Below are 12,340 nucleotides of genomic sequence, written 5' to 3' on the forward strand. Positions count from 1 at the left end.
TTCTATAAAAATTTAGAGACTCCTTTAACTGTTCCAGGGGCCCCACGTAAACTGGATTCTCTATACAAGGTAATTCCCATTCCTGGGTTCGACAAGCCTCAACTTCCACACGAATCCTTATTTGTCGAATCCACCCTTAAAAAGACTTCAGGAGCCAGTGTATATGCATCTGTCCCTCCTGGCAGAGAAGGAAGGGCCATGGATAAATTCGGTAAGAGGCTCTACCAGAACGCTATGTTAGCAAATAGAGCTAGTAATTATGCTTTTCATTTTTCTTTTTATTTAAAGCATCTCCTTACCACCATGGCTTCCTTCGAGAAGTATCTTCCTTCAAGAAAACATCCATCTTTTCACTCCTGCTTGTCGTCTCTATTCCAACTTCGTAAGTTTATGGTTAGGTCCATATATGACACCTTTGAACTTACATCCAGAGCGACAGCTATGTCGGTGGCTATGCGCCGTTTGGCCTGGCTTCGGGTATCCGAGCTTGATGTTAACCATCAAGATCGGTTAGCCAACGCCCCATGCCTAGGGGATGAGCTCTTTGGGGATTCCATGGACTCTACCACCCAAAAGCTCTCGGCTCATGAGACGCGCTGGGATACCCTGCTCAAGAATAAAAAGAAGCCTCCTCCACCAAGACCATACAGGCAGCAATCGGCTTATCAACGCCGTTTCACAGCCCGTCCATTACCTACCACTGCTCAACAACCTCGACGTCAGAGGCAACAGCAACGTCAGCCTCCCCGACAGCAGCAACAGCAGCAACCTGCGAAACAACCTCCTCAGCAGAAGTCACAGCCCTTTTGACTTCATTCTCCGCAGTATAGCCAGTATCCCTGTTCCTGTTCTCCTGCCTCAACCAATAGGAGGTCGACTTTCTCTGTTCTTCAGCCGGTGGGAAGTAATCACTTCGGACCAATGGGTCCTCAACATCATCCGCCACGGCTACTCTCTCAACTTTCAGACTCTCCCACCTCAAAGCCTGCCAAAAGAGTCTGCTTTGAACAGTCCTCAATCAGCCCTCCTTATTCAGGAGGTCCAATCCCTCCTCCTTCTGAACGCTATAGAGGAAGTTCCTCTAGATCAAAAGGGGCAGGGATTCTACTCCCGTTACTTTCTAGTTCCCAAAAAGACAGGAGATCTCAGACCCATCCTGGACCTTCGCGATCTCAACATTCATCTAGTAAAAGAAAAATTCAAGATGCTTTCTTTAGCCATACTTTATCCCCTTCTAAATCAAAACGACTGGCTATGCTCCCTCGATCTCAAAGAGGCTTACACTCACATACCGATCAATGTAACCTCAAGACCATATCTCCGATTCATGATCAATCATTGTCATTACCAGTACAAGGTGCTGCCCTTCGGTCTTGCCTCATCTCCAAGGGTATTCACCAAATGTCTCATTGTGGTGGCGGCTTTTCTGCGCTCTCACCACCTGCAAGTATTTCCTTACCTGGACGATTGGTTGATCAAAGACACTTCTGCCCAAGCGGTCCTTCTGGCCACCAACCAAACCATCCAGTTTCTGCAACTTCTGGGATTCGAGATCAATCTACCCAAATCTCATATCATTCCCACTCAGAGACTTCAATTCATTGGAGCGATCCTAGATACACTCCTCATGAGAGCTTTCCTGCCATCCAATCGACTTCAGACCCTTCAGTCTCTATGTCACCAGGTACTTCCTCTGCCGTCCATCTCAGCGAGACAAATGATGGTGCTCTTGGGACACATGGCATCCACAGTTCATGTCACACCTCATGCCCGTCTTCACCTGCGCACTCCTCAATGGACCCTTGCGACCCAGTGGTCCCAAGCGTCGGACTCTTGCTCACGACACATATCTGTGACATCATCTCTTCGTCAGTCTCTGCAATGGTGGTTGGTATCCTCAAATCTATCCAGAGGTCTTCTGTTCCATCAGCCTCCTCATCAACTAGTCATCACCACCGACGCCTCTCTGTACGCATGGGGAGCTCACTTGAACGAGTTCCAGACTCAGGGTCTTTGGTCAGCCCAGGAAAAGAAGCATCAAATCAATTTCCTGGAACTCAGAGCGATGTTTTACGCCCTCAAGGCCTTTCAACACCTTCTCTTTCCTCAGGTCCTTCTGTTGTGCACAGACAATCAGGTTGCGATGTACTACATCAACAAACAGGGTGGGACAGGCTCTCGCCTTTTATGCCAGGAAGCCCAGAAGATCTGGAATTGGGCCATAGATCATCATCTCTTCCTGAAAGCTATTTACATTCAGGGGAAACAGAATTCATTAGCGGACAAACTCAGCAGAATTCTCCAGCCTCACGAGTGGACACTCGACCCTGTAACTCTACAGTCTATCTTCACTCAATGGGGCACTCCTCAGATAGACCTCTTTGCAGCTCCTCACAATCACCAGCTGCCCCGTTTCTGCTCAAGACTTTACTCTCCACTCCGTCTCACAGCAGATGCTTTTCTCCTCGACTGGTCGAATCTGTTCCTGTACGCCTTCCCTCCTCTACCTCTCATGTTGAGAACCTTGTTCAAGCTCAAGAGGGAACGAGCCACCATGATTCTGATTGCTCCGAGGTGGCCCAGGCAACATTGGTTCTCCCTTCTACTTCAACTCAGTTCCAGGGAACCTTTTCCTCTTCCTCTGTTTCCTTCTCTGCTTACGCAACAGCAGGGAACCCTTCTGCATCCCAACCTCCAGTCTCTACACCTGATGGCTTGGTATCTCTCGGGCTGAACTCGACTGATACTCTTTTGTCTCAGCCCGTTCGTTCCATTCTGGATGCTTCCAGGAAACCAGCCACTCTACAATGTTACCATCAAAAGTGGACGAGGTTTTCTTCCTGGTGTCTTCTTCATCATCTTGATCCCACTTCCCTAGCGGTGGAGACGTTGTTGGATTATCTTCTTTCTTTGTCTGATTCTGGCCTGAAGTCCTCTTCCATCAGGGTCCACCTCAGTGCCATTGCAGCTTTTCATGAGCCAGTCCATGGAAAACTTCTTTCAGCTCATCCCCTGGTATCCAGGTTCATGCGTGGGCTTTTCAATGTGAAACCACCTCTTAAAGCCCCTCCGGTTATCTGGGATCTCAATGTGGTTCTTTCCGCTTTAATGAAACCTCCATTTGAACCTTTAGCTACCTCTCCTTTCAAATTTCTCACTTGGAAGGTACTTTTTCTTATTGCCATTACCTCTGCCAGGAGGGTCAGTGAGCTTCATGCACTGGTTGCAGATCCACCTTTTACGGTTTTTCACCGTGACAAGGTGGTTCTGCGTACACATCCAAAGTTTCTCCCCAAGGTTGTTTCTGAATTTCATCTCAACCAATCCATTGTTTTACCTGTTTTCTTTCCAAAACCTCATTCTCATTCTGGGGAACAAGCTCTGCATACTTTGGATTGTAAAAGGGCTCTTGCTTACTATCTGGAGCGTACGAAACCCCACAGATCAGTTCCCCAACTCTTTCTGTCCTTTTATCCGAATAAATTGGGACGTCCTGTTTCTAAACGTACGTTGTCTAATTGGCTTGCAGCGTGCATTTCATTCTGTTATGCTCAGACGGGACTGACACTGGAAGGTTCTGTCACAGCCCATAAAGTCAGAGCAATGGCAGCATCTGTAGCTTTCCTCCGTTCCACTCCTATTGAGGAAATCTGCAAGGCTGCTACTTGGTCCTCAGTTCACACTTTTACATCTCATTATTGTCTGGATACATTCTCCAGAAGGGATGGTCACTTCGGCCAATCTGTTTTGCAAAATTTGTTTTCTTAATGGCCAACCTTCCCTCCATCCCTCTTTTTGTTAGCTTGGAGGTCACCCATCAGTCAAGAATAGCTGCCTGCTTGTCCTGGGATAAAGCACAGTTACTTACCGTAACAGGTGTTATCCAGGGACAGCAGGCAGATATTCTTGCGTCCCACCCACCTCCCCGGGTTGGCTTCTTAGCTGGCTTATACTAACTGAGGGACCGCGCGCCTCTGTCGGGCGGGAAGGCACTCGCGCGTGCGCGGTGCGGCCGAGCTAGAACTTTCTAAAAGTTCTTAGAGTGAGATCACTCTAAAATTGTCCGTACCGGGGCTCCGTCGGTGCCGTCACCCATCAGTCAAGAATATCTGCCTGCTGTCCCTGGATAACACCTGTTACGGTAAGTAACTGTGCTTTACTTTTCCCATCTCTTAGCCAAGGATAGAAGAGTGTCAGTGGGAGAAACACCAAGAGTGGCCCATCCCAAACTGAGATTTACCACCACAGTAAGTGAGATCGAATGAATGACACGGGGACAAATTTTTCCCCGCGAGTTCTTTTCCTGTCCATACTCCATTCCTGCAAGCTCCGTCCTCATCTGCCCAAGCCTCAAACACTTTAAAGTCATAAAGTGTTCGAGGCTTATGCAGTTAAGGCAGAGCTTACAAGAATGGGACAGGATCGGCGACAAAACTCACAGGGACAGGATGGGGAAATTGAGTTCCTATGGGGACAGGGACAAATATGTCCCTGTGTCATTCTCTAATTGAAGGCCAGTGAGCCCCAGCCATGAATAACACCAGCTCTCAGAGATGTGTACCGTATTTTCACGCATATAACGCGCGTGCTATACACGATTTTACAAACCGTGCATAACCATGCGCGTTATATGCGTGAGCGCGTTGTACAAATTTTTTTACATAGTTCCCCCCCCCCCGACATCCGATTCATCCCCCTGCCCCACCCCGAAAGACCGCTTGCAGCCCCACCCCGAAGGACCGCTTGCACCCCCCCCCGACATCTGATTCATCCCCCAGCGCTCCCCCCCCCCCCACACACGGAGAAGCTGCCTACCGTTGGTTCCCGATGCCAGTGAGCCCTGCTGCTTCCTCTGCCGCGGTCCCGCCCCTTCTCTGACGGAGAGAAAAACAGTCAAAGGACAAGAAGGCCCTGGAAACATAGATAAAAGCACAAAAAAATGAAGTCACCAGACAACAAAGGTAGGGAAAATTATTTTATTTTTAATATAGTGATTGAAATGTGTCAGTTCTGAGAAATGAAAGATGTTAAACTTTAACTGTGAGGGCCGCAGAAAAAATAGGGTATTTGGAGGGCTGCAGAAAAAATAATTAATGTCGTATTAAAGAAATGACAATTTTGCGAGTTTTACCTCATGCAAAATTGTCATTTCTTTAATAAGACATTAACTATTTTTTCTGCGGCCCTACAAATCCAAAATGTGGCCCTGCAAAGACATGAGCACTCGTATCTTAAATTCAAATCTACTTTGAAATGCTGCTTTTCAGTAAGATTAACTGCTTTTGATGTCATGATGTTTGAAAGGCAGTTAAATCGTTTATATTATAAACTTTTCTTAAAGGAGGCTTTGCCCAAAAGTCATCTGAATAATGCAAAGGCTTCAGGGATAATGTCCTCTAGAGACAGACAAGTTGAAAATGGAACTTTTTAGTCATAATATCAAACACAGTCTCCAAAATTAAGAACCTCATCCTGACTGTCAAGCGTACTGGAGAGGGATTATGGTATCAGGAAAACCTGTAGGTTGGAATGTCAGGTCATCAGTCCATGAGCTAAAGTTGAGTCAGTAGTTGATCTTGCAACAAGACAGGTAAACTTACATACTACAGAATGAATGAAGTCAACTTATTGGAGTACTGTTCAACCTGGATATTCAGCATAAGGTCATATCTGAGTATTTGGCAGCCATTGGAAATGTCTGGTGCAGTGGTCAGAGCTGCAGCCTTAGCACCCCGAGGTTGTGGGTTTAAATGCCACGCTGCTTCTTGTGACCCTGGGCAAGTCACTTAACCCCCCCATTGCCCCAGGTACATTAGATAGGATTGTGAGCCCACCAGGACAGACAGGGGAAATCCTTATGAAGCTCAGAAAGACTTTTAAGATTCTCTCATAATCTTCATGTTTTCTACAATTGGGGAGATGAAGTTTATAGAAACATGGATTTTCTTGCTTTAACCTAACTTCATCCCTAAAGAAGTTAGATTATGCATCAAGTATCTGACTTTTAGAAAACCTGATTTTTTATTTTTTTTTTAGAGAAGCTTTGATATAATTTCTCCTGCATTCTATATATGGTACCAGGTTGGACGCACAAGTACATTAGATAATGAGCTCTGAACCATCAATAACCTGGCATTGATGTTAATTGGCACTCATTGGAATGAGCTTTTCTATAAGGCAAGGTGCCTAACGGCCATGGTGTATATCTGAAAAGGAGGCGTGGCCATGGGAATATTAGAGGCATTACTGGGGGTTAGGTTAATCAGGTTTTTCATTTGGGCTTTACCTGTTCATTACATTACAAGAGGTTGGGTCAGTTACCCAGGAAGTTACAATAGACATTCAATATAGCTGCTAGTACAGGTAGATCAGTACCGTTATTAATACAGCATTTACACAAGGTTTCAGCAGGCGTAAATCCGGCGCCCAAATGTTAGGCGAAGGATCTATGCTAAACGCTATTCTATATAATGCATACATCCTCTATAAAACAGCTGAAATCTTATGGCACTGTTTATTGAATTCCCTCCTTTGTCTTGATTTTATTTTTCCTTATTTCAAGATTATTATTTTTTTTGTTGTTGTTGTTTTACTGTGATTCTAAGTTACCCGCGTAATCATTTGAATTAAGCAGCTCAGAAATGTAAATGATTAGAATTGATCGATACAAATGCTAGAATGAATTACCACCAGCAAGACGTGGTATGATGTAAGTACAGCTGAGAATTTGGTGGCGTTTCTTCTAACGTGTGATCTCTTTTCTGTAGGAACATTTTAACTATTATTCAATGGACACAGCATTAGGACATCTGGTGTTCTCAGTGAAGTATGATGTGGTCGGGGACCAGGAGCACCTGCGGCTACTCTTACGGTAAAGCACATTTTTATTGAAAATCCAAGAAGCACTTTTGCATGCAGTAACTCAAATTTTAAAGCATTACGGGGGAATGTTGTCAATGGTGCCTATCGTTATTTTCCCAGTCATTCATAAAACATTAGTGGGAAAAATAGCACATCTTAACGGCAGCCCACATCGATGTCTATACCCCTTACCATTAGCACATCAAATTTTTTTTTTTTTTATAAATCTTTATTCATTTTCAAAAATTACAAGTGTACAACATTCATTCAGAAATACCTTAATTCATCACTTGACATTCTTATTTGTATTACTCCAAATAAATAATTATAAGAAGCCCACCCCCTTATCTTATTCAATACTTTGGTGTTTAAGATGTCTGATCACTAGAATAAATAAAACTTGAAACTTGATAGCCATTTTAAAAATTTCCGCATGAGATTTATCTTTTATATTTCTTTTTCTTTTTATGCAGCAAGGCAATTATAATAAGTTTAAAAAGATTTGGGAGCCATTGACTATTTATTCTAATGATCAGACATCTTAAACACCTGAATATTGGATAAGATAAAGAGGGGTGGGATTATGATTGATAATAATTGATATATGTTAAGTATTAGTATATGGGTGGGAGGGGGGGTCTCTTTTATAAATATTTATTTGGAGTAATACAAAGAAGAATGTCAAGTGATTAATTAATGTATTTCTGAATGATTATTGTACACTTGTTGAAACTTCTGAAAATGAATAAAGATCTATCTTTTATATTTCTTTATTCATTTAAAATTTTTCAAACAAGTGTACAACAAATCCATTCATAATATACAATTCATCAAGTATTGTTTAAGCAGCAAGGGCTGAATTTTGTAATCGGCTGCCTTAAAAGCATTGGTACCGGTTTCAGAATCACACCCTTGGGTTTTCCGGGCCTACATTTCTGGTGCCTGTCTTTGCATGAATCGCGCCTAAGTAACCACATTAGGCCGCCAAACACCACTTCTGGCATTGCCACGCCTACTTTGACGTTCGATGGCCTAAACTGCCTATGCAGGTGTGATTTCAGCGCATTTTATTTAGGCGCTGGTAGGCACTTCAACCTCGCTGATTTTTGCCGTTTCTAATAGTATTCCTCAATTAACTTAGGCACCTAAGTTTAGGCTCCAGTTTTAGAATTTCCTCCTAAGGGCTCATACAGTTAATCTGGGCTAACTGATTGTCACAGGAACATTTGCTCTGCACCCAAAAACTCATTAGCACATGCAGATTTCAGGGTTACTTCAGAATGCCGGAGTGCATCAAAGGTGGTCCCGTTTTTGCTGTTATCAAATTTGTTTGTCTTCCTAATTTCTAACAGGATCATTTCTGAGAATACTACCCTGGGGATTTTGGCTATCAGCTTCCAGATCCTCCCTCTAACACTTTCCTATATGACAGATAATAGGTTATGTATTTATTTAATAAAAAATAAAAAAGAGTGTTCTAACCCTTTAAAACAGTTGGATGCCCTGATGGCAAGTTATTGTTGGCTTCCCTTTTTTTTATCTTTTAGTAAAGACAACCCATAGGGATTTAGAGAATGACACAGGGAAAAAAAATCTGCCCTGTCCCCACGAGCTCGATCCCCATCCCCACAAATCATCTGATCCCATCCGCACAAGCCTATGCTCCCATCCATGCCTACCTTTTTCCCTCTTTTTGTATATCTCTCTGTGTCCAGCTTCTCTCCTCTCTTATTCCCTTGCACCAATGTGTCTCTCACACTCTCTCATTCCTCCCTCCCTCTGATATGTTCAATATTTCACTCACTCTTCCTTCATCCCCTTGGTTCAGCTTTTTTCTTTCCTTTTTCTTCTCTTTCTTCCTCCCTGCCGGTCCTGCACCTCTCCCCCTTCCCTCTAGCCCCCTTCTCATGGGTCCACCACCTCTATCCCCTCCCTTCAGTGCCCAGGTGTAGATCTGGCACCTCTTCCGTCCCTCCAACTCACTCCACCCACAACATGGGCCCAGCACCTGTTTCCCTTCCCCCAATCCCCAGACTAGATCCAGGAACTGTCTCCCTTCTCTTCAGCTCCACGTCCATCAGCCCAAGCAACTCTCTCCCCCATATGCGGGTGCAGCAACAGCAACCCCCTCCAACCCCCCAACCCCCCATGAATCCAGCAGCCCCCTCCCTCCCTCCCTATCACCGGTCCAACATTCCCCCAACCCTCGCGTCCTCCCTCCCGATGGCAGACAGGAAAAAAACCCCTGCGAGTGCGACTCCTGGGTCGGCCTCTTCGCACCTTCTGGGGCAGGCATACCAGCCTGTTGGAATGGAAGCTTCCTGCACATATGATGCCGGGCTGCTCGGACAAGAAACTTCTTTCAGCTGAGTTGCTCCTTCCAACTTCCGGCCGGAGGTTATGTCAGAAGGAGGGACTCGGCAGCCAGAAGATTCCAGCCCAAGCAGCCCCACGTCACACGTGCAGGAAGCTTCCATTCCAACAGGCTGGTATGCCCGCTCCGTTTTTAGTTTGTTCTTAGTTTGGAGTGTCATGAAAAAAATGAGATGGGGTGGCAGCCTGTGTTATGCTTACTCCTCAATCTCACTGCTCTTTTGTGCGATTTTCTCACTTCTGACAGTGGCATTGTCCAAGCAAAAGAGTAGTAATTTAACAAAGGGGGATTTTAGTTGAGGGATTATATTAACATTCTTCCCACCCAACGAAGATGATTTCCCCCATCAGATAGCCAGCCTGCATATCTCCCTGAGCTTCTTTTCGTCCTCACTCACTCCTTATCTTTATGTTTTTAATTTCAGAACAAAGAGCAAAACCTATCATGATGTCATTCCCATTTCCTGTCTCACCGAATTCCCCAACGTGGTACAGATGGCAAAGGTAAAAGGCAGATTGTAGTTTATTTCTCTCCTTTTTCTCATTCTGTTTTTCTTTGTGTTATTTTTACTGCTCTGTTGCATAAGTGAGACGTGTAGTCAGAGGTCAGTGCTGTTACAAAGGGAGGCTGGGAGATGTAGATCTGCCCTTTTCATCACTGAAGACCAGGCCTCAGTTATAGCTCAGTTACCAATCTGTTGAGCTTGATGGTCTCACTACTGCACCTATTAGATTAGATTTAGTAACAACAAGAGGGATATAACAGGGTTGCGTTAGTACAGGGGTAGGCAACCTGTGGAAGGTGTTCCATGGGTGGCACCATGACTGGTGTTGCTGGAGTTGATGCTCAAGCCCTGCCAGCTGAAGAAGCTCTCTACACTAGCCCCCTGTACCGGCTTCAGCAGCGAGGATTTCCAGCTACTGACACCTATCCCCCTTTGTGTATTCAGTTCATAAACTCAGCATGTGAGCGGAGTGCCAACATCAGCAGCTAGAAGCATGCCACTGATTTCCCCGCTGCTCAGATGGCACAGGGGGCTTTGTCGGAGAACATCTTTATCTGGTGCAGCTTGGACACCCCCGCAAGCAAAGATATTAACTTTAATACAGTGGAACTGGGGAGAGAGAATGTATGGTGGCATGTGATTGTTCACAGTATGTAAATCAGGGGAAAAAGTGGCACACAACGTACAATAGGTTACTGACTTCTGCATTAGCAGGCCTATGTACACATTTGCTTTAGGGCAAGTGTGAAATGTATGGATGGAGCTGTGTAAGGGGCTCCCAGTCTAGGAATAGGAGGGAGTATTGCTTAATGAAGATGAGATACATTGGTAGATCAGTGTATGACTCAATAGTGTAATAGCAGGGCATTTAAAAAACATGATTGCTACTGGTTTGGGATATTGCACATAATTAGGTGGAAGTATAAAACCTTTGTATTCCTTCAGTAAGGAGGATGTGTATTTCAGGGTGATCTGGTTTGGATATGATCTTTATTCTTGTTTTTGTATTCTATCTTTTAACCAATTCTTAATCCATAAGAGGACATTACCTCCGATCCCATGACTTCTTAATTTCCTCAGGAGTCTTTTATTGAGGTACCTTGTCATATGCCTATTGAAAATCCAGATACACAATTTCGACCAGCTCACCTCTATCCACATGTTTAGTCACCCTTTTGAAGAAATGTAGTAGGTTGTGAGCCAAGATTCCCCTTGTCTATATCCATGTTGGTTTTGTCTTATTGATCTATGCTTATGTATATGTTCTGTAATTTTTGTTCTTCATAATAGTTTCTACCATTTTGCCTGGTACCAACATCAGACTCACGGATCTATAATTTCCCAGATCACCTGCTGCATTTTAAAGATAAATTGCAAATTACTAACAAGAGCTCTATACCAAAACTATTCTATTCTATACCAAAACTAAAGCACTTACATCCCATTATCTGGCATTAGTGCATGTAATATCTAGGCACCGGTACCTACCCCTGCCATGGAGTTAGGCTCATAAGGAAATGGCCTTTCCATGGTTACAATCAAAGCAGTTTACATATTATATGCAGGGGCTACGTTAATTTTAGAGGGTTAAGTCACAAGGAGCTGTCGTGGGAACTGAACCCGGTGCCCTTGGTTCTGATCCCACTCTACTAATCCTCCACTCCTGTGTCCCTCCCACAACCTCCCCTTTGCAAATATTTACAGAATAGCACTTGGGTGCGCATATATACGTAAATGTTAGGGCCTAGTTTATAGAATCGCCTTTCATGTGACTAAGTCCTTGTGCCTAAAAGGGCTTTTCTGAAGGTTGGGTCTAATTTATATGCAAAGATTTAGACCTGGCTTGACAGACTACTTGCTGTAGAAACAATAAGTAGCACTTGTGACTGGGTTAGATTCACTGTAATTATAATTATTCCTTGCCTTTCACATTAATGTTGTCCCTTTCTCTTTTTCAGTTAGTGTGTGAAGATGTCAATGTGGATCGATTTTATCCTGTTTTGTACCCTAAGGTAAGACTTTTAGGGTTAACGCTGCAGGAGTTTTGGGAATCCTTTCCTTCCTCTCTTCCCTTTTCTCAGAGCTGAGAACAGGACACAGAAAGAGGAAAGCTTCCCATTTACTACCATTTTGAGGTTGAATTTCAGCCTTATTATCTATTATGTTAGGGTGAGCTGGCTGAAAGAATCAGGAAATTCAGAAGTCATGGGACAGAAAAGAATGATCTGTTGTGAACTGGTAACTGGTTAAAGCATGGGAAAGAAAAAATGAGACTAAGTAGTCAATTTTTCCAATGGAAAAGGTTAAATAGTGGAACACCTTCGGGATCTGTACTGTGTGCTTCTATTTGAAAAATCCAGCAACCTTTCTAATGATCTCAATCCCTTGAAATTCTCTGTTCATTGTGTGGTGACAGTCTAAAAAGCAAATAGAATGTGAATGGAGGACAACTGCGAATAGCATAATGTCTCTGTACAGATCGCAAGAAAGCTCAGGCAGCATTTTTGAACTTGGCAGCTGACCTTCTGCTCCTTTGTATTTGCAGCTCATTTAAAACCAGGTCTGGGATCTGTCATGAGCCTTAATTTGCAAAGAACCCA

The 12,340-nt window shown here is 44.0% G+C and overlaps 1 protein-coding gene across 3 annotated transcripts in view; it reads left to right on the plus strand.

Annotated features, from left to right (window-relative positions):
- RAP1GAP (RAP1 GTPase activating protein) overlaps positions 1-12,340 on the plus strand; it is a 196,077-nt gene that overhangs the window by 137,746 nt on the left and 45,991 nt on the right. For all 3 annotated transcript variants that reach the window (XM_033922754.1, XM_033922753.1, XM_033922755.1), the window contains exons 7-9: positions 6,768-6,871; positions 9,660-9,738; positions 11,699-11,752. In XM_033922754.1, the coding sequence (XP_033778645.1) occupies positions 6,768-6,871; positions 9,660-9,738; positions 11,699-11,752 (237 nt within the window). The remainder of the gene's footprint in view (positions 1-6,767; positions 6,872-9,659; positions 9,739-11,698; positions 11,753-12,340) is intronic.

The sequence above is a fragment of the Geotrypetes seraphini genome, chromosome 15 (assembly GCF_902459505.1).
Source record: "Geotrypetes seraphini chromosome 15, aGeoSer1.1, whole genome shotgun sequence".
Lineage (NCBI taxonomy): Eukaryota > Metazoa > Chordata > Amphibia > Gymnophiona > Dermophiidae > Geotrypetes > Geotrypetes seraphini.